A 23284-nucleotide genomic window follows, 5' to 3' on the forward strand; every position below is an offset into this window, starting at 1 on the left:
TCTGTCTTGTCTCAGAGACAAAGGAAGTGTGAAGTGTGGATGTGTGTGTGTGCATACCTGAGTCTGTTTATTGTATTTTTGCATGATGGTGTGTATTCAGGAATGTAATGTTTCCACATGTGTGCGTCTGTGTGGTGCAGTGATGCTGTCAGCGGGTCACAACCGGTTACAGATGAAACCAAACAAGGAAACGTATCATGAATTAATTATAATTAGAGCATAAAAGAAGAAAACGAATGCACTGCGAGAGAAAAACAGTTAAAAAAGGGATGAGAAGAGGAAAAGGGACGACAATAAAGGAAAAGAGGGGGCAGGAGAGTCAAGCAGAGGGACAGTGTCTCCTGCTGGTTTTCACAGACGATACTTGAAAATGTCAGCGAGTTTGAAAAATGCTTTTGGGGGCAACAGGGAAGTTTACCGTCGAGTGGATTTCAGCTCAGCTGGAGTGTAAACCTGACTGAGCCCCTTTTCAGAGAAACATTAACCAAACAAGGCACAGAAACCAATCACAGTGAGTCTGTGACATCAGGCATCTATCTGCTGATACAAAACAAATTGTCATTAAGAAAGTGGAAAATGTATTGATTATAATTTTTTCACTGTTAACATTTAATTTGTTTCCCTACAATATCGATTCCTCCAAAATGTTTTATATTAACTCTTGGTTGAGCCTCAGGAAGGATTGTGAACGGTCTTGGCTTTAAGTTGAAGCACAAAGGCTTCGTACGTCCAACCATCTCCGCCTGACTCTGGTGCAGTCTAACGATCGGTGTCCCACACACTCGACGGAGCAGAGGAGTAGCAGAAGACATGTTTGCATCAGGAGCACAAACAGGAGGACACACTGCAGATGCAGATTAGTGTGATAAGATGAAGCGTTGGAGACGCAGTGTGAAGGAGGAACGTAAAGCACAACCTGGTTCTGTTCCAGTGAGCAGATGCTGTTAGTCCTGACCTCTCCTCGGCTCTGTCCTCCACCTTTCCCCCTCACCTGTCTCCTGTCCCGTCTCTCCCCTTTTTTGTTTTCTTCTTCATGCTTCTCACTTGTTCTCCTCTGGTCTCTTACCTCCTCTCCTCTATCCTCTCCTTTCATCTCATCCTGTCTTTTGCTCTTTTATCAAATCCTCCTCTCACACAACGGGACTTGTCAGCAATTTTTTATCACAGTGTTGCACCAATTAGATGGACTTGCCTGTTTTCTCGTCCCTTTTTCCTTTCTCTTGACCACACACACACACACACACACACCCATGGACGAGCTGCAGAGTGACCCATGTGGCCGGCTCATTCTTCATTCGCTTAGGGAAGCCAGTGTTTAGATTGGCTCATGGAGAAGCCACTTTAGGCCACTAATAAATCCACAGTCGTCATTAACATGCAAATAGCTCCATTAAGAAAACATAGTCATGCAGTTTTATATTACAACCTCTTTCCCTTCAGAGACACTGTCTCGCTTCAGTGAGTCTACTGGCCTGGCTGCTTGTCAGAAGCCATATTGCCACAGCTCTGAACAAAATGACACTTCATGTATTAAATGAGAAGATTAAAACGTGAACTGTCTGAGATTTGGCAACTCTTTAATAATAGAAAACTTCTTTGAAAACTAATTTATTTCCTCTGCTCCTCATTTGTTTCATGCTCTTTCTCTCTATCTGTCTCCCTCTTTTACTTCTGCCTTGTCTTCTTCTTGTCTTTCTATCTACCAATTGTTGTAAACACATCACATTGTTTGTTATTTTCTCCAAAGAGTATTTCAGTTTCACTTGATTGGCTGAGGTCCAAAAGGTGACCCGCTAATAAAGAGAAGATAAGCGTTGGAAATAATAAACCTTTAAATAAGTAATCATGTCAGGGCCTTCTTCTTCCTCTTCTTCTTTTCTCTCTCACTAACTTTTACAAGCTTCCTCCACAAAACTCTGGCACAGCTCTTGACACGTGACACCGCTTCATCAGTCCCTCTGTCCCCTGAAACCTCCATCTATCCCTCCATCTGTCCCGACTAATAGAGCCCATACTCTCGTCCAATCAATCTGTCATTCCTTAATTGAAGGAGAGATATTCTAATTAACTGTCCTAACGTCATGCCCACCAATCAGGGCTCAGGGTGCTAAGTGACTCATTTAACTCGCCGCTTGTCATCAGTGACCATCGGAGACCTAGAAGGTGTCCATACAGTGCACATGCATACCCTGTGTGTGTGGGGGGTTGAGTGGGGGGTTGTCAAAGAGGGGAAGTCTGTTGTCATGGTAACATTCTCTCCTTCTCTCTCTCTCTCTCTCTCTCTCCCTCTCTCTCTCCATTAACAGACAGTAGCCAGCCCTCGCTCGCTCAGCCCTCTCTGACCCTGCAGAGTTTTCCCTATGGAGGCTGTGAGTCTGTGGAGCTCTCCTACCAGAGCGGTACGTGCACACAACTGAAGCAGTTAGCCACTTGTTAGATGGTGACGTAGTCAGTCATGTAGGTAGCTCGCTAGTTAACTATTTTGCTCTTTGTTCAGTTTGCTGTTGGCCAGTTAGCCAGCCTGCCTGCACATCAGTCATTGAGTTAGTTAGCTAGTTAGCCAGCCTGCCTGCCTGCCAGTCAGTCAGTAAGCTACTTAGCTAGTAAGCCAGTCATTCAATCACTCAGTTTGTTAGCTACTCGACTAGCGAGTTAGTCAGTTGGTTTATTAGCTGGTCATTTAGTCAGTCAGTCAGCTAGTTAGCCGGCCTGCCAACAAGTCAATCACTAAGTTAGTTAGCTAGCCAGTCATTGAGTCACTTGGGTTGTTAGTTACTCAACTAGCTAGTTAATCTGTTTGTTTATAAGTTGGCCATTCAGTTGGTTAGCTAACTAGTTAGCCAGGCTGCACATCAGTCATTGAGTTAGTTAGCTAGTTAACCAGTCTGCCTGCCTACCAGTCAGTCAGTAAGCTACTTAGCTCGTTGGTCAGTTGGTTTATTAGCTGGTCATTAAGTCAGTCAGTCAGCTAGTTAGCCAGCCTGCCTGCAAGTCAGTCACTAAGTTAGTTAGCTAGCTAGCCAGTCACTTGAGTCACTTGAGTCACTCGGGTTGTTAGTTACTCGACAAGCTAGTTAATCTGCTTGTTTATAAGTTGGCCATTCAGTTAGTTAGCTAGTCAGCCAGCCTGCCTGCAAGTCAGTCAGTGGGTTAGTTAGCTAGCTAACCAATCTGCCTGCCTACCAGTCAGTCAGTAAGCTACTTAGCTAGTTAGCCAGTCATTCAATCACTCACTAGTCAGTTGGTTTATTAGCTGGTCATTCAGTCTGTCAGTCAGCTAGTTAGCCAGCCAGTCAGTAAGTTAGCTAACTAGCCATTTAGATAGTAAGTCATTAAGTGATTCAATCTTGAAGCAGTTGACTGGTAAAGCAACATTGTTAACAAGTTAGGTCACATGTACATAGGCTAGTTAGTTAGTAAGTAAGTAAGTTACTTGGATAGCAGATTAAAGTCGTTTGATGATGGAACAACAGACAAACCAAGCAAGTTAGTTATGTCGAGAAAAAGCCAGTAATCTTACTTAGTTGCTTATTTGACTCTTTCAGTTTACAGTATTAATGTATTCTCAGAAGTCTGGAATAAGACTTACACACTTAGCCTATTAGTTAGTTTCCTAGAATCATGTAGACAGTGAGTTAGTCAAAAAGAAAAAGATGCTTTGCTGTTTTGGTTTGCTGGTTTAATGATGTTTGTGATTCACTAAGTGGAGACTGATTAGAACTGTAGTTACATATTATACTTTTCTCCATCCATCCATCCATCCATCCACCCACCCGCTCTCCCTCCCACATACTTACTGTATCTTGTTTACATATTCATCTTTCTGTTTCTCTGTAAAATGTTTCTGTTCCTGCAGGTCAGTTCCAGGCAGGCCAGTTTCAGCCCGCTATTCGAGTGGCCGACCTCCTCCAACACATCACCCAGATGAAATGTGGACAGGGCTATGGTTTCAAGGAGGAATATGAGGTGAATAGGCACACACACACACACACACACAAGGGGACTTGTAATGAGGACGGCAGTAAAATAGGCATCAATCTTTAGGCTGACAATGTTACAAGCTGCTATTAGTAAGAAGGTCAAAGGTCTGCAGCTACAGCACCCAGATAATAGATATAATAAAATGTTTATGTAACCCCAGAATATATAAATATAACTGCTGGTAAAATAGTGAGTCAGAGAGAGGCAGATTTTCTTTTATAATAAGCACATAGGTATTGCAAAGGCCTAAGACAGACTGGCATCATGTCTGGGTTGTCTCGTTGCCTCTTGTTAGGTGTAGGATGGGATGTACTTCAGCTGCCCCCGTGACCCTGAGTCGAAGTTAGTTGGTTCATGATCATGACAGCAAACAGAGTGAATCTGAACCTGCTTCAATGCCTAAGACATGGGCTGCTCTTTTGTATCTAGGGGGCGAGCCACAAGTCATTTGCATGTGAAAATATAGTTAATTTAAACACAAGATACTTGTGCTCAAAAAGAGGATTTATTCTCAGTGAAGAACCTTGGAGCTCTAATCTGCCTCTATACCTGCCAAAGAGCAGTGATTCCTAACACGTCTCTGGGGGTCATCAGGTGGAAACCTCCCTTCAACAGTGTTTCGCCTACTTAGTCCCACTACACCTCCAGGAGGTTAGGCAGTGAACTCCGGCGTCCCAGAGTCACCCCCCCTAGTGCCAGTTCACACTGCTCCTACACAATCCAAACAGCACCGCCACGTTCAACTGACCCAGAGATGCTCCAGGTAGTGGCCAGTACCGATGCTACCATTTAACTATTGCTAATGCTAATGCTAACCGCTAGGAAGAACAGAAGAAGACAATACAGCTCCGATGCTACCATTTAGCTAATGTTACGTGCTAACCGCTACCTGCTAAGAGGAACAGAAGAAGACAATAAAGCTAGATTCACCTATACTGTTAATGTTAATTGCTAGCTACCAATACTAACTGCTAAGATACTATCGTACTCTCACCGCTTTAGCTATTGTTAGCTGCTACAATGCTACCACAGGCCTAGATGCCACATGTAACTGCTGATTGCCACACTACCATCATCTACCCCTGCCTCTCACCAACTGCACCAAGAAAAAGCGGGGTGGGAATACAAACCCTGGTTCGGGTAGGGGATGGAAAATAAAGAGGTAGAGTCAAAAGATGAAAGTAGGGATTGGATACAGACCCTTGTTCGGGTAGGGGGTGGAAAATTTAGAGGGTGCTGAAGTTGGAGGCCTAAACCACAGACTAGATTTAACAGCCTCTTCTAACATTTCCTTCAAGAAGCAGCACACCCTACCATTTCCTTCAAAAAGCAAACAGAGCAGGAAAACAAACCCTAACATTTCCTTCAAGAAGCAAACAAAACAGGAAAACAACCAAAAAGATCAAAAAACAAGCCAACTCTGTATCTTACCACGCAAACTCACCTGAACAGGCCGCATGGTCCCAAAGAGAGACTCTAGCTGGCCACACCCCCACCTTATCTAAACTTCCTGGTTCTCTTCCTATTGGCAGCGCGAGAAGATGGGGCGGGGAAAGCAGAGCAGAGGAGAGGTGTCTTGTTCAGACTTTAACCTCTTCTCTTGCCGGGTTAGGCATGCATGTCCTCTGCCCCCTCCCCCCTCCCCCACTGTCCCTATTTCACCCCCCAACTACTATTATTTCTCCTGATCCATATCCACTGACTAGACCTAGCAGCCTCATCTGACATCTCCCTCACTGTCTTTCTTAAATTTTGCCCATGCACTCCCAGCTCCCTCAACAGTGAAACAGCTGACCCTGCAACAAAACCTCTACACCCCACTTCAACCGGACAGACCCTGGTCTTCCATCCCCTCTGCTCAGATTCTGTCTTTAAATCTGCATACTTAGTCTTCTTCCTTTCATAAGCTGCCTCCACTGAAATTTCCCAAGGGACTGTTAACTCAATAAAATACACAGTCTTTTTACTCATGGACCATAAGACAATGTCTGGCCTCAGATTACTATAAACTATTTCCTGGGGCACAACTAGCTTTCCTCCCAAGTCGACCTGCATTTGCCAATCATCAGCCCCTACCAGGCAGCCACCTACCTGCTTTCTCCCTGACTTAGCAGCTTTATTTTTCTCCCCCTCTCGAACAAACTGCACATCTAACCTCTCCTTTCTAGAACTTCCAGAATTCACCTGCTTCCTTCTCTCCTCAATGCCTGCGGCTAAGCTTCTCAGCACTTGATTATGCCGCCATGTATACCGGCCTTGTGATAAGCTAATTCTACAACCTGACAAAATGTGCTTTAAACTTGCTGTACCTGAGCAGAGTGGGCACGATTGATCGCCCTGTACCCAGAGACTTAGGTTCTGCGGGGTTGGCAACACATCGTATGTCGCCCCTATCAGAAATTTAATACGACCTTCCTCCATATTCCACAGGTCCCTCCAACTAAGTTTCCTCTTCTCAACACCTTCCCAATTCAACCATTGTCCCTGTTTGGCTTGACCAACTGCTTTTGCCCCTCTTAACAACTCCTCCTGTCTACGCACCTGTTCCACTACAAGCTTTCTTTTCTCCTTTAGACCTGCTTTATTCCACACTGGTTTGCCTGGGCCAAGCCCCAAGCCTCCCCGGCCAAATTGAACATTTCCTACTATTTCTGCATGCCTAAGAGCTGCCTCTGCCTCCTGCACTGCTGCCCTTGGGTTCCATTTCCTCCCCCCAGAAGGGTTCGGAACCACATTGCTAACTAACATGTCCTTACTCCCAGATAATAAAAGTTCTGTCCTAACCTTAGTGCATTTAAACTCCTCTGTTATATATATATATTTTTTTTATTTTATTTCATTATGTTATGTCTGGCCACAGGTTATCAGTTGACAGTTTAATATTCAATATAATAATCTGAAAATAAATAAATAAATAATGCTTGCATCTTCAGTTCTATAGCTCGGTAATTAGATTCTTTTATTTTGCAAGCGTGGCATCCACATTTCCTCTCCTTCCCTGTTGTCGCTTCCCAGTCGTGCTGTGTGTGTGTGATGGTGTGTGTGTGTGTATGAGTGTGTGAATGATAAAATTTGTGGGACTGGAAGGACGACTCATCAATTTTTAACTCTTTACCTCATCCATATTGATGACGATGAAAACAAACAGGCAGACAGTAAAACAAACTTTCTGTCCCTTACTTTCTCCCCAGTTTCTCTTTCTTCTTTGCTTGTTTGTTTCTTGGTTTCTTCTTTTCTATCACCAGTTTTTTCTCTGATTTCAGTGGTTTTCTCCCTCTTCTCTGCTAGTTTGTTTCTTCATGCTCATCATTTCCTTTATCCTCTCCCTCATTCTCTTCTCCTGACCACCATTGGCCACAGGCCACCTTGGTTCTTCTTAAATCTTCCTTACTTGCTTTTCTCCTTTTACGTTGTCTCCTGTTCATTGTGTTTTACTTCTCTCTCTTTAGACATAAGCCCTTGTTGTCTTTTTTCACTTCGTCTTTCTCTCTATGCCTGTGCTGACTGTTTGCATAGAGCACAGTTTATCCCAAACAGACATTTTCACAATCGCTCTTTGTCATGGGTGCTCTACTATGGGATCATTTCCCTTCTAAATCCTCATTCACTCGCTTTCATTCATTTGTCCCTGCAGCAAACCCCATTTCCTTCCTGCCTTCTCTTTATTCTTCCTTCATTTGCTTTGTCTCTGCCGCTGAAAATGAATCTTTGAAAAGACACGAGGAAGAGTGTATCTCTCACCGTCTCCTCCTCCCTCTCACTCTCAAAAGAATGAATATTTTCTATTACCAGCTCTGCATGCGTGTTTAAAATTGTCCCTCCGTGATGCCGTACGTTATATTTTCATTTGCTTCCTGTCATTTTGGTTTATACCCACGGATACGTTTCAGGGGAGAGCAAATGTGATTTATTCTCTAGGGGGTGTGTGTGTGTGTGTGAGAGAGAGAGAGAGAGAAAGAGAGAGAGAGAAAGAATGAAGCTTTATTAGTAGTGCTGCTAGCTGCCACCTGTCACTAAGCTAATGGAGAAAGACAGACACTGACAGTACACACTAACATAAATACACATTTCATAAACAATACATATATTCTCATGTCATCACTGTATCACTGTCTGTTTGTGTGTTTGTGTGTGTGTGTGTGTGTGTGTGTGTGCATAAATGAATGCTTGTTTTTTTCCAGCCAATGCCTCTCTGATGAAGTGTTTGGCCAGTATTGTCCGTAAGCATTTTGGATGTGTGCGTGCGTGTGTGTGCGCATGTGTGTCCCTACCACGCCACCCCATATGGTGCCTTCTTGTCTGCTTGTGATGTGACCTCCAGTGCTGAAGCCCATTAACCCCACTAACACCGACAGCAGCCATACTGTCAACATGCCGCTCCCCACTGGGATTACACCTTTTGCAGTAAAAGGAATGTTCTGCATTGTTTAAAGACTGGCCATTTAGTCAGGTGAACACTCGATCCTGTCCAATCCATAGCCTAACATTCAATGTCATGTGACCTATAACACAGGTAAATTGAACCTGATTAGCTTTTCCACATATAAAACCTGAAGAAAATGGTGTGGTAGTTGTGTGCAGAGTTGTAATTTATTTTTTATGTGACGAACATTTAAACATGTCAAATATTTCACATGAACTGTGTGACCATGACCATACTGGTTAATGATAAACCAATGTTGTCTCCTGCTGCACACAAACATGTCTGCACCTTAAGAACATCACACTGCTTTCACAAAACAAAAGTTTGAACAGCAGCAACAAAATGCTGTTGTTTTCCTGGAGGGGACAAAGTCAGCTGTTGCCACTGATTTAGTGTTGAAATGCACTGCAAAGAAATATATTTTCATCATTTTAGAGAATCAAACGAGTTTCTTCAGCTAGCATTGAGTGAACCTTGATTAATTGTGGGTAGTTCCAACATGCTTCAGTTTGGTTTTCAGTTTTTGAATAGATATATATTAATCATTTTAATCATTATCTCAGAAGGGAAAACCAGAGTACCCACTCACTGGTACAACACAGGCTGTGTGTGTGTGTGTGGGTGTGTGCGTGCATGTGTGTGTGTGTCCTCTCTCCACCCACCCCACTGTGTGTTTTATATAGAATATTAATAATCCAAAAAAGCGATGGAGTTCAGATGAGAGGAGTTTGATTAAGACTGTTGTGTTTTTTTTCAGGTTGAAAAAGGGCAACCAACCTACACTTTATGCAAACGAGCACACACATGCACGCACAAGCGCGCTCACACACACACACACGTACACATACATAGATGTGTCGCCCTCCTACAGACACCTTCTACCTAAAATGTCTAAAAAAAAAGCCTAGTTTTGTTCTAAATGATTGTATGCAATGTACAAAAAATACACAAATACATTAGACACACACATACATACACACATGCACATGCACACACACGCACACACACACACACACTCAAGCCCATATGTCACCTTAAAAGAATCCATTTTCTGCTTGACTGAGCAATAAGTTTAGGTGTCTGTTTCTGTCACAGTGCATTTGTATTGTGTGTGTGTGTGTGTGTGTGTGTGTGTGTGTGTGTGTGTGTATGTAGGTCATGTCACTGTCTGAAAGTGAAAGCTGTTGTCTGGTCTTCTTAAGCCCTTAATGGACTCAAAAAGGACTGTTAACCCGTCCCTATAGGACAATGACTGTGTGTGTGTGTGTGTGTGTGTGTGTGTGTGTGTGTGTGTGTGTGTGTGTGTGTGTCCTCTTCCAGTGTGTTATAATGTTTTTTCTAAAATAGTTCACTGTCCATATGGCGACCTTTGAGAGTTGGGGTTTGGTAGTTTAGCACAAGCTTGAGAGTGAAACTCACACACACACACTTTTTTTTATATGTATATACACTTAAGGGACGTGCACATATAGCGCATGTATTCCATTTGTTATACATTCTTCTGTACAAACATTTATCTTTAGCAATGTATTGGGAAATTTGTACTGTGCTGTATATGTTCATCACACTCAAAGGACAGCACATGCATGCACACACATGAGCACACACACACGTGCACATTTTGTCCTTGCTGTGTTTGTAGGGCTCGTCACACCAGCCAGCATCACAGCAGGGAGACAGGACAATCTGTCCTCTCTTCTCCAACAAAGGACTGACAGAATATTCTCTTTCAGACCAAACGCACGGCTCAAAGTACCCAAACTCTTCGTCTTTTCTCACCTCCTGTAGTGTTCACCTGCACTTTTTTTTCCTTTCAGACATGCAGGAATAATTTCTGTTCCATCCATTGTCAAGTTGCTCTTCACTGCTGGTTGTGTTTTTATTCGGTGTAGGAATTCATGCGCATTGCCTCTGCCAATACATTTTGAAGGGGGTTATGTTTTCAGCGTAAGTGTCCCAGGTTTGGCTGACATGTGGCGAACAGGTGCCTGGCCAAAGGAGAAACTGGCCTGATTGGGACCGACGGATCTGGGATTTGGTTGGAAGGTCTAACATTTTGAACATTAAAGTTGGCCAATGAGCAATGCCACTTTTTTTTTTTTTTGCTTTTTAGAGAAAATTACCAGGGAAACTAACAATAAAGCAAATAGGTGGAGAGTTCTTCAGTGTCTGGAGAGGAGAAGTGTTCTTCTGGATCCACTCTGAAACTCACTGCTCATGGTTTTCCTTTCGCATAAACTTTGACATCACTGCCACTCTGAATATTCAGCTGAAAATTCTGCATTTTAAACTCTCCAGTCAGTTCAGAAAGCACTAAAATTATATTTAAGTGTTACCTTCAGACAAACCTGTCATCTAACTCTTCTTCTCACCACTTCTGACAGTGAGACCAATTCAATTAAATTGAACAATTGCTCATAATTTGAGCTCATAATTTGAACTTCTGCCTTTTAACACTTGAATAACGTAGAAGAAAGCTTGAGATTATTAGAGAATGACAACGAGGAGTCACAAAAAGATTAAAAAGTGGTTTATCGAAATCATTTTCAGCTATGCTTTACATCATGAATTTAAATTGGAAGCAGCTAGGTGCAGATTTTTATTTGGTTATTTCAGTTTTGAAAGTTGAATCACATGTGACTGGCCTGCAAGCATTGCCGTCTTCTGAAAACTCAGAGTTCTGTAATGTTTCAGCCGTGATAGCCTCGGTGCCCTGAGTGGTAAAGAGTATGGTCTGTTGCAACCTATCAGTTGTCTGTCTATTCATTAATATTCATAGTACTGTTTTAACTCTGCCTGCCCATGTGTCAGTGTACAAGCTCTGGGCATCAGGCCATATGTGCATGCATATTTCTGTGTGTTCATACCTCAATATGAAACTGTTGTGTGTGTGTGTGTGTGTGTCTGTGTGTGCGTGTGCGTATGTGCATGTGCGTGCGCACGTTTATGTTCAGGCCCTGGCAGAAGGACAGACGGCACCCTGGGAAACGGCCAAAAAGGACGAGAACCGCAACAAGAATCGCTATGGCAACATCATCGCTTGTGAGTACTGCAGTGACATAGATGACTACTCCTGCGGAGGGTTTGCTGAATGTGGTCGTGATATTGATTTGACTCCGGTAGAACTTTAGTTTGGCTTATCAGCGTCGGTTAATTCTGGTTTGGATAGCCTGACAACAATTAACCAGTAACTAAAGGTTTAATTTTAGCTGAGGAGCACACTGGACTGCATCTCCCTGTCAGGGTTTCCTTTAGAAATATGTGTAAATGGACCCTATTTTCCACTGTTTTTGTGTCCAAGTGACCAATAGAGACCAACCGAGAGCGCTGCTGCTGGCAGCCGCGTACCCTCCGTTTGTGTTTGCATACCATCAAAGAAGCACTCAAAGTGTTTGTTTGTCTGTCAGACTCAGATTATTATCATAAGTGTCTTAGTATTATGGAAATGATTCCAACTGAGAAGTTTTTTCATTACGTTCAGTCTCTGTAGCTCTCGATGGCATGACGTGCTCTGGCTCGCCCTCTGCCACGCTGACGGCAGCATTTCTATTTCAATAATTCGGCAAACCAACTGGGCGATGGCCTCGGACAAGCAAGGCTAACATGTGTATTCTCAGTGGAAAACCAGTTAGCGGTTAACCGTTGACATCCCTAGTGAGGTTTGGTGTGGTTTAGTTCGGACAGCATTGGTTCAGTATTGTTTAGTTGAAGTTATTTATTTTATTGCTTATTGGTCTGGTCTGGTCTGGTCTGGTCTGGCCTGGTTTGGTTTGGACTTATTCATTCAGTGTCAGTGGAATAGTTTAATTTTTTTGTCCTGAGTTGGACGTTACTTGGACACAGAAACTTTTCTCTATGATGTGTCCAGCCCGACTGACAGTTAATTAATGTATCAGTTTGATATGCTTCATTTTTAATGTTTCGTTTACTTCTGTTTGGATATTCACTTCTTCAAACAATAATAATATTATAAGTGTTTGCATATATATATATTATTCTAATTCTTATTCTTCCTGTATGTTACATTCCTTCTGGCGAAGTTCAGGCAGCAGCATCCAAACAGTGCTAAGAGAGAGTGTTTATACAAATTCAGTGCACTGATTATGGAGGAGAAAAAAGTCGAGGTCCAGCCACTGGTTTGATAAAACGTGCTGAGATATACCAGGTGTACTGGGTAAAGAGACCTTCCATCAGCTGGAGGACACAGGTCCAGAGCTCTGTGCTGGCAACCATCTGCCCTGCTGAAGTGTCCTTCATCGAGTCACTGACTGACTCCCTCCGGCTCTGGATGTGTCCTACTGTTGGACATAAGCACCTGCTGAGAGCCAGATGCCAGTAAAAGGTGGTCTTAGCAGCTAAATTAGCCAGGATCAATACCCTCGGCAGAGCACTTTTAGGAGATAATAACATTTAACTTGAACATTTGACATTCTCAGCTCCTCTGACAGCGAGACCAGTTTGATCAAACTAAAACAAAGTCTTTAATAGAAAATAATATATACATATGCATATTTAATAAGACTCTTCTTTTGTCAGAATGTGATATCAAAGTCCATTCAAAGTAATTTCTAAAACTCTGGTACAGGAAACTTTATAACTTTCAGTTTGAAGAGGGATTTTATTTCAATCCTTGTTCATGATCAAAGCCTGCAGCCTCTATTTTATGCACAGAGATTTTGTCAAAATGAAGCTTCATTTTGGAGCAAAGACAGGTTTCTGTAATGATGTGCAGAGGGAGGCACATACTGAATGTAGCCTGAGTGTGTGTGTGTGTGTGTGTGTGTGTGTGTCTGTGTGTGTCTGTGTTTGGCCATTAGAGTGTGAATTAGCAAGTGAATGTGACACTGCGTCAAGTGTTTGCTGTGACTTTGTGTGCACTAATGACGTGGCTGATTGTATGTTCTGTAGATGTGTGTGTGTGTGTGTGTGTGTTTGTGTGTGTGTGTGTGCGTGCTTGTTATCTTGTACAAGGCAACCTCAGGCATCTGTTAGGATGGAACAATAGAAGCAGGTTCTTGCGTTGTTGAATGGTTTAGGGATGTGAATGTGTGTGTATGACTATCTGCACGTGTGTCTATGCCATTAGACCCACATGCGTATTCATGACCTGTATGGAGGATTGTGTGTGTGTGCGTGTGTGTGTGTTTGCACGCACAGATTCGTGCATGTGAAAACATCTCATTACGAGGGTTTAGATGTCAAGGCAAAGACACTGCACTAACCTGAAGGCTTTAAAATGAAACATAGCGCTGAAATGAAATAGCCTGTCAAGGACTTGATAGCCAACAGGAATTATGATAAATTTGCTATTAGTACAAATCCTTTAATTACAAGGGCCTGGTAATGGAAACTGTCCATCTTGCTTGCTGTGATTGTACAAAGGCTCATTTTCTTGAGAAAATGTTTTAAGAGGCCCCCGGGGAAACGACTTTGTGCGCTGTCTTTATTAGAAGAAGGAAATGTGGTGAGACAGGCAGACCGACTGGCTGCAGCTAAAACTTTAAATATGGGTAAAAGGGTCTTCTGTCTTTTTTTTTCTTCAGTCAGGTTGAACTTTAATTCCCCTTTTGAAAAACAGTGGATTTACTTTCTGTTACGGAGCTTTGAACAATATCAGAGTAAACTGTGTCGCAATAGGATAAACTCTCTTAAACACAATACACAGCTCTGAATATGGGATATGCGTCCTTGCCACCAACCCCAATCACCACTCTCACTACCTTTGTTCATAATTGTTTGAATTGTTTAAACTTTATTTATATAGCATGTAAACAATTTTAACAAAGGTGACCGTACTGTAGCTTGAATGCATATTAAGGTTTAATATTTTCACAGAGCCGTGACCTGTTATGGAGGCAGAAAACCGATACTTATCCACTGCTTTGAAAAAGATGTGACATTATGACCGTATATTCAACGAGAATGAATAAACAGAATGTGCAGAAAATGCACTAAAATACAGCTAGATAAAATTAACCTGAGTCTTTTCAGCAGCGGGTGTTATGTTCTTAGCATCAGTTGAGTCTGGCAGACCAATCAGAAATTAGTGGTAAATGGTTTAAATGACGATGTGACTCACTGCGTCTTCAAACTGAAACACAATGACCAATTTCAGTGCGAGTCAGGGAGCAATTTCATGTTTTCTGAACATCCATCACAGTTTTCCAGTTTTTAAAGTCTGAAGACAAAGGAAAAAAATGGCAGCACTATGAGAGGCAGTTAGAAGGGTTCATGTTCAAGTCTCACAGAAGAAGAGGTTCAGATGAAAGCTGTGTTTACTGGTTAAAGGCTCATCCAGTCGCCTGGAAAGTCATTCTGGTCTCCATCCATTGACAGCACCTCTAACCCAAGCAAATGCTCATTGAGCTTCGGCGGATCAAAACGAGCGGAGCTAAATTTGCGGCCTGGCTCTGCGGGACTTAAACCAACGCCCGAGATCTGACCCTAAAGACCCCCTCAGAGGCGGCTGCGATAATCTGTCCATCCTCGTGAGGACGTCAGACTTTCCGTGACTCGTCCATCACGCTCATCTCTCTCCTCACCGCCTCCCTCTCTCCGGTGCAGTTTGAAAAGGGCTGATTTGAGTTGAAGTGTTAACACACTCTTCCTCCGGCCATCTGCCAAACACAAACAGTGGCTGCCACGTTTGAAATCCCTTCAGCCCACTGAATAAATGTTAATCTACCAGCCTCCTGTCCTCCATCTCCTCAACACTTCCCCTCCTCTTCTCCTCTGCCACCTCCTCACTTCCACTCCCAACTTTCTTTTCTCTTCTTCCTCTTTTCTCTCTCCTCTGCCAGCTTTCACCCCGTTACTCTCCGGTCATCGATCTTATTTTTCTTTCTCCCTCTTTCTCTGTCTCCTCTCATCTTTCCTTTTTTTTTTTACCTTCCCTGTGCTCCATCTGCTCACCCCTGTTATCCTTACTTCTCCTCCCCTTTCATCCCTTGTTCTCTCGCGTCCTCACTCTTTTCATCTCAACTGTCCTCTCCTTTCCTTGAATTTTTAACCTCCATTTTTGCCTTCACTTTAAATCCCCCTCTTCTCTTACCTTTTACTCCCACACACCTGCCTTATGCCTCTCTCTTCTACTTAGCTTTTTCCTCACCTTTCCTTTCTTTCTTTCCTCTGCTCTCTATCCATCCATTCATCCTGTGTGATTACCTCTGACAGTATATGGGTTGAGGCAAAGCGCAGTAGTGTTTCCTCATTACGGGCATCTGTCTGCTTCTATTTCCTCCTCCCTCGACTCCTTCCCCTCCTCGTCATTTCTTCCTCTCCTTCTTTTTTCTTCCTTCTCAGCCCGCAGTTCATAGAACAACCTTCCCATATGGTCATTTATAATTCAACAGAGGCATGCCTTCAAAATAAACAAAATTTATTGGCAAGCATTTACATATGTACAAAGAGCAGGTATGTGTGTGTGTGTGTGTGTATTTATGTGAGCGTAGGTCTGTGTGTCATCAAGGAGAATTAAGGTGAAGAAGACGTTTAGGTGTGTTGTTGGTCATCATGTGCACTCCTGCATGGCGTATCTGTGTGTATTTGTGCTTGTCGGGATGCGATGCAGCACAGTCTCTTCTCCATTCGGCGCCGTTCTCAGGCAGTAAAGACAAGAAGTGCGTCAGCAGGTGCTTTACATGTCTATTTTTAACATATCTCAGCATTCACCTTTAATATTTACCTGATCGCTCCTCTGCAGCGTCGTGTTGAACAAGACAAAACCATCGTCACATCCCAAGTGTTTTTATTTGGGTTCATTCTGTGTGTCAGACTGAACAAACCCAGGTGATCGCGTGGCAAGCCAACCAAATAAGCAGATGCAACATTTGAATAGAAAATTGTTGGAAGGTGTGTTTTCCCCCTCTATTTTAGAGCTAACTGGTCGCTAATCTTTGTCCTCAGGAAATGCTGAGCTGAATAGCCTGAACCTTTTTAATGAACACAATAAAGCAGCAGTGACACCACAAAGTGGCGTTCACTCCATGTGAGCTAGGTGGGCTGCTAGCTTGGTGACACAGTGATTACTCACCGGGCTTGTTGGTGGACCGCTGAAACTCACTAGCCAGCATGACCAAGCTAATGCTAGTCAGTCCCAATAGCTGCCAGATCTTCTCGGCATTTCGGTCTCCTGTTTCCAGTTTTTTTTCACTGTTGTCCCATTTTGTTCAATAAAAAATGTACTGAAGAGGAAAAACAAACTCTCTGAGCTTGTGCACTTAGTTGCCCTTAGACTGTTCGTAGCTAACAGTCTATAAAAGGTGCAGCACAGCTAATCTGAAAAATTAATTTATTTTGATGCATAATTTTGTCCTATAAATCCTGGTGTGAACAGGCTTTTACACTGCTCATTTCTAGAAACGTAATCCCTCTGCCCGACTCTCTGTACAAGTTAAAGATTAAAGATAAACATGCTAGTAAAGTCAAAGCTCAGTAGGCGAGATCATTCATCCTCATTCATCCAGGTCATTGTGCTTCTGAGTGCTTAAAAAGGCTACTGGACTTGCTTGAGGTCCTAGAAGATGTTTCACCTCTCATCCATGAGGCTACTTCAGGTCTAACACCTTGAGAGCCCTTGTGGGCACACCTAGCTGTCACGTGAGTTGCTAGGGTCATGAGAGTCATGGTGTGAACGGGTGTTAAGCCGCCTGGGGAGGGATCTTAGGACTGCAAGAGGATAGATGAGAATCCCCGCCCGCCACTCAGAACTGAAGAAGCCTGAACTGAGGGCGAAATGTCTTCAAGAACAGATCCAGTTGCCTTTTTAAGCACTTAGAAGCTTAGTGGGCAAGTTTAACATAATTAAAACTCAAAACGTTTTCATTTAGATGTCAAGAAAAAAAAATTGGTAGTTGGCAATAGCAGTGTTAGCCTCCACTTCTAAAAGATACACAAAGTCTTCTTCATATTTTACCCGATCAATTCAATTCAAAAAACAATCCTGTATCACTCGTGGCAACATGAGATGAGTTCCTGCTGGACTAAGATGTGTTTTATTCTAATGGCAAATATCAGTGACGCTCCCACTGTCATTGTAATTCAGATGAAGTCAGCACTGATCGTTTCTCTAGAGCCGCATAAAAAGAATAACACGGAGTCTGAAGTCGCCGTGATGTTTGTTTAATGTAACACTCAGAAACAGTCGGCCTAACCCGTGAATTTGTAATGATCATTGATTTGCTCATTGATTTCTTCACGCTGCTTCTTTTTCTTCCTCATCACTGGGAATACTGCACAATAAACCTCAGAAAATAAAGGTTTTCTTTATTGGATATGATATACTTCTCTCAGACAAGCAGTCTGTTGTTTTAATGTCTTTAACCAATTTAACTCTGGAGAGTTTTGATTCCATTCGCCCCCTCTGAGCTTCTGCCTGCGTCCAAATATACATATACACCCACTTTTCTTTTGTGTGGTTGAGCAACAATTGCTGCACTTTTGCTCTCTCCAAGAGGAGCTGATTGAAAGCTTAAAGCCTCATAGGCAGTGAGAACTATCTTATAAATAACTTACATTAGTATTTTGTTGAGTGTTTGAGAAACAGGTGTCTGTCTGTCCTCTTCGCTTCTCCTCTTTTTTACTCGCTCAACTTTATTTTCTCACTTTCCTCTGTCGCCTTCTTTCTCTGGCTCTCTGTTCGACTTTCCAAAGTTACGTTTAGAGGAGGCATAAGCAGGATTTTGAAGGTAACAGGGCGCATATAAGCCAATAAAAAGATGTGAAAAGATACTGGTTAGCGGTTGGTTACACAAATTGACACAAGGACATGGTCTTTGTTGTTTTCAGCTGTATGACGCTGCTTTTCTTAACCTGCGCAGACAAGAAGAACAATGAGAAAAACTACTGTACTGTCTGGTTTTGAAGATTTGAGATGACTTCATCGACAGTCTGAGATGGCACATAAAGACGCAGACAGGGATGCAGGCTCGCTGCAGTACAGCGAAGGCCCATACAGTCAATGCATAGGTTGTTTATAGAGATGAGACGCGGAAAATACTTAAATACAGCAGTCAAGGTGAAAATCTACTTCATGGTCGGTCTGAATGTAGCTTGATGCCACTGTGTGCTCCTCTTCTCCTCCTCATCTCTATTTATCTTTTGTCTTCCCTGTCTCATGTTTATTTTCTCCGCTGTCTCTCCTCCCCTCTCTCGATGCCTCTCTTCTCTCTGACGTCCTGTCTGAACTTTATCTATTCACTTTATTTTCCAGCATCTGTGGCTCTGTCGTACCTCTCTCTTCTTCACCTGTGAGTTTCATCTTTTTCCTGCACTTCTTTGACCTCGCATTACTCCTCCTCATCCCTTGCCTCTCTTCTCCATCATGAATCTATATTCTTCCTGTCTGCCTCTAATACACATGCACCAACTCACCCCAAAGCCCTCTTTCCATTCACTAATGTGTACCGGTGTTCAGGTGAATGAGAATCATTACACAGGCTGTCAGTCTTTGCCAGGTGGTGTTACACACCCACCCTTCACCCAGTGTTAAACCTCCAAGCATCGCTGGCATAATCAGCACCCCCTGCTGCATCATGTTGCTTCTCATTACAGCAGAGGTGTGTGTGTGTGTGTGTGCGAGAGAGAGAGAGAGAGTGTGAGAGGGAGAGTAAACGAGAGGGTGAGGGCATCTTGTTTCTGTGAGTGTGTACATGTTTGTGTATGAAACAAAGCAAGGAGAGAAGGTTTTGAAACAAGCACAAGTGTGTGTTTTTGTGCGTGTGAGTGTGTGTGTGTGTGTGTGTTAGCGTTAGCTTCATATGCAGCTGACTCCTCTCCTCCTCTCTTATCCTCTCTGGCGCTGATTCTCAACACGTCTGCCGAGCTGCTCTGAAGTCAGAACGCCAACAACTCCTCTGAAGTGTTTGACCAAAGAACCACAACAAATATTAGCATCCCCCAAGCTGTCACATGCACACACACACACACACACACACACACACAATTACACAAATAAACACACACTCTGTACACTCATGGTAGCACATACAAATTTCGTGAATAAGAAAGTCGTATACCTGCAGTCTACACACACATACACACACACACTACTCCATGCACTCACACACACTCTACACTCAGGCTTGTACAGATCACAGCAGTCTAGTTTGCGCTTGATTGCTTGAAGCAGTGCAGCACTGCTGCGACGCTACTCCACCTGCAGACCTACAGTAAGAATTTGTGTTTTGCAAACTTCTCTTTTGTCATGGCAAAGGTTTTGCAAATGCGTATTCTCATGTTGAAATAAATCTGTATTGCTAAATATAACTAAAAAATGAAGGTTGCACTCTGAAGCAGGCGGCATGTTATTGTGAGCTAGTAAATTTATTTGTTTTATTTTCAAGCCAGTAAGGATTTAGAGTGATGACAACATATTATGCAGTGTTGTTTAATTATATAAATGTAGCAATACACAGAAATATTTAATTTAAGTTAGTTAATTGTACATAAAGTATTAAAAGTAAAAGTATTCATTTTGGGGAATGGCCCCATTAAGAGTGCGATGTTTCAGTATGTACACACAGAGAGCTGAACCGTGCGTGGGAGTGGGAAACATTACACTCATATGTGATGGTTTGAACCTGGCAGTGAACAGACAGGAGCAGTGGGCTGCCGCATCAGGCGCCCGGGGAGCATATGGGGGGTTAAGTGCCTTGCTCAAGGGCACATCAGCCGGCTAATGGAGATACTCCACCACACCCAAGTTTCTCTGCCAGTCCGGTGGGGGGACCCTCCCTTCACAAGCCGCTTCTCCAACCTCTAGGCCACGGCTGCCCCCAAACTACTGGACTGTCTGGTTTTGAAGATTTGAGATGAATTCAGTCAGAGAAGGCCTTTCTCAAACTCTTGCCACAAAGTTGGAAGCACACTGTTGTGTCGTGGTTGTAATTAAACGGAGGTAATTTCCACCCCAGTGTGGGCGTCCATTCTTCTTCTCTTGTGTTGATTCCTCTTCTTTGAGTAGAAGTCGTGGTTGCTGTAGTGTAAAAAAAATAAAACGAGACAAACAGGAAGAAAATCATTCTCAAGGAAAGACTGATTACGCTTGCCAGCCCCCCACTACCAGATGATGAAATGGTTTCTGTTGCAGCTCCCAGCGGGAGAGAGGCACACTGATAATGGTGATAATGAGGCTGATTTTTAACGCCAGCCATGGTATTATTGATACTGTTGATGGTGATTGCTGTTAATCATTGTTCCCCTTCAGAAGCGGTTGGGGGTAACAAAGACCCCAGTAATAACAATACATGCAGAACTTTGATGCAGATTTTTAACAATTATATTTATCACCAAAAAAAAAAAAAACATCAGGCGCTGGATGAAAACGTTGAAATAATGATTTTAACGATGATTGTATTTTTAATTAGAAGGTGGAGTATATAAGTGATTAAATTCATCTTTCTAAAACTTCAGGGGGTTGACAATTGGATATTCGTTGATAGCTGGTAATGACGAGCTGTGATCATTAACAATGTGCGATAATTGATTGTTGATGAATTAATCAGAATTAATGAGATATGCTGCTGTCAAGACATTTATAAGATACCCACAGAAGAAGGATTTTAACTTTCTTTTGGATGCCACCCATCTAGTTTGACGAGGCCTCCGTCAGGGCACATACCCTTCCCCTAAACTCCTGCAGTAACAAGGCAGTAAAGTGGATCGTCAGGCTGCGGCTGTGACGGTTTCATTTCAGACTTTAACCAGGAAGAGGACACGCAGGAACAAGCTGAGCTCGGCTCGACTAATTCACTCCTTTTATGCCTAATGAGTCGCTGTGTGCTATCATACCACCACTTATATGCAGATATCTTTTCCATCTCCGTCTGGTTTGTGAACAGCCTGCTGCAGGTGAACACTTACTGCAGAGAAAATGTTCCTCGGACAATCAGGAATGGGACACTAATGAGAGAGTGAGTCAGTTGGTCAGTGGGAAAAAAGGTGATTTGCTGCAAGTAAGAAGGGCTAATGGGATGTATTTCTTATGACCCCCAGCCTCAACCAGAAAAATATCAATTTGCTCTGTCCTAATTTGATATTTACTTTTTTTTTTTTTATCAGCTCAGGAGCTTTGATATTGGACATGTCACATGTCACTGTGTAGGTGAACATCAAAGGTGTGGAAACGTGTCTGCCGTGGTTTCTTCAAGGTGACTCTTATCCATAAAGGAGAAGATAGTGGATGGAGGGCCGAGTTAGAGGCTCATAAAGCCTGTTGTCAAACCTGGTGGATGCAGGAGGGGGTGGACGGTCTAATGATACAGGGATCCATATGCTGTACAGATTGTAGTGTCCTCTGAGACACATTTGTGAGTTTGCGCTGCAAAAATTAAACTGACTTAACTTGACTAATCAAAAAAAAGGGGGCAAAAAGCGCATCTGGGCACTCGACATGTAATGACATTATGCAAACTGGCACCATATTTGCTCGAGTCTGATGGCGGTGGCGGTCATTTGTTCTTCAGTGTGCATGTCCTTGATCAGGCAGACGTTAATGAAGTATCATTCGGCTAAATTTGAAGCTGACAGTACGTGAGATTATTGGTGTGATGTGTTTTGCTGGATTCATTTGTGCTGTCGTGGGTTAAAGGACAACGCAAATGGACGTGATCTCTCTGCGTGGTAGCTGCCATCTACTCGCTTTAAACAGAAAAAGAAACGGTCACAGATATATATTCTTTGTTTGTTGTTCGTGTAATATTCGCAGCATTACCTAACACAGTCACATTGCTATAAATGTGCTGTAAAGACACTAAAGAGCAGCTTGTATTCTTATAATGAAGTTGCAGTTGAACGAGAAAAGAGGCGAAAGAGAACTGAAAGCCAGTTTCATGTTACGATGAAATTATTTAGTTCTGCCGTCTAGCTTTAAAGTGCAAAGAAGCTGCTGCTCCTTCCTCCTCTCCTCCTCTCCTCCTCCTCCTCTCTCTCTCTATCTCTCCTGAAAGCCTTCAAACAGCTGGAAACAGCATCTTGAGGTACGTGTTTGTGTGTACAAGTGTGTGCGTAAGTCAACAACATTCTGAGTTGTTTGACACATCAGCTGCAGGGAGCTCTGGTCTTAATAGGCTATTACACACTATAATACCCTTCAACACACACACACATACACACACACACACACACCGACACAGTGCATACAGAGTTGCTGACAGTGGAACACACACATCACTCGAACACTGAAACACTGCTGGAATACTTTCAAACCTTTCAGCGCACATCCTGAAGTTGTTCCAGAACATACGAGCGTACAGGCAAGTGGAGAAAGACACACTTTAACACACTTACACGCTACTCAGTGTCTCTCTCTCTCTCACACACACACACACACACACACTTACACTCAATCACACATGCTATTAAATTCCCTAATGCCTTGAGCCGGGCTGACAGCGGAGTCTATGCCGTGAGTGAGTTGAGCTCCATAGGGAGTTAACTGATTAAGTATATCTGTGACAGACACAATCCCTGCTTAGTGGCTACTGAAAAAGGAGGCGAGGAGAGCAGAAGGAGGAGAAGAAGAGAGGAGATGAGAGGAAAGGCGAGGACAGAGGAGTAAAACATCTTGTTCAGCGGTTTCAACTTGCTACTGTGAGCGGTTTTCGCCTCCCTGTGAAATACCAGCACCATCTGTTTATGTGGACACTTAGCAGAGCTGTGCCTGTGCACAGCGGTGTAGTTAACGACTAACTTTGCTTCTTATCTTTCGGCGCATGTGAGCGCTTGTGCTTTGTGACATGTGACTGCCACTAAACTCCTCTGAGCTTCTAGCTGATGCCTTTTTAAACACATGAGCGACAAGCGATGAAGGCGTAGCGTTTCACATCCAGATCCCCGAATGCTGACGATCGTTTAACCTCCATCGTCGTCACAGGAAATAAG

At 43.1% G+C, this 23284-nt stretch overlaps 1 protein-coding gene across 1 annotated transcript in view; it reads left to right on the forward strand.

Moving 5' to 3' along the window:
- ptprt (protein tyrosine phosphatase receptor type T) overlaps window positions 1–23284 on the forward strand; it is a 312082-nt gene that overhangs the window by 253938 nt on the left and 34860 nt on the right. Inside the window, exons 22-24 of the mRNA XM_041962443.1 lie at window positions 2307–2399; window positions 3857–3966; window positions 11359–11446. Of these exons, the coding sequence (XP_041818377.1) occupies window positions 2307–2399; window positions 3857–3966; window positions 11359–11446 (291 nt within the window). The remainder of the gene's footprint in view (window positions 1–2306; window positions 2400–3856; window positions 3967–11358; window positions 11447–23284) is intronic.

The sequence above is a fragment of the Chelmon rostratus genome, chromosome 2, assembly GCF_017976325.1.
Source record: "Chelmon rostratus isolate fCheRos1 chromosome 2, fCheRos1.pri, whole genome shotgun sequence".
Classification (NCBI taxonomy): domain Eukaryota; kingdom Metazoa; phylum Chordata; class Actinopteri; order Chaetodontiformes; family Chaetodontidae; genus Chelmon; species Chelmon rostratus.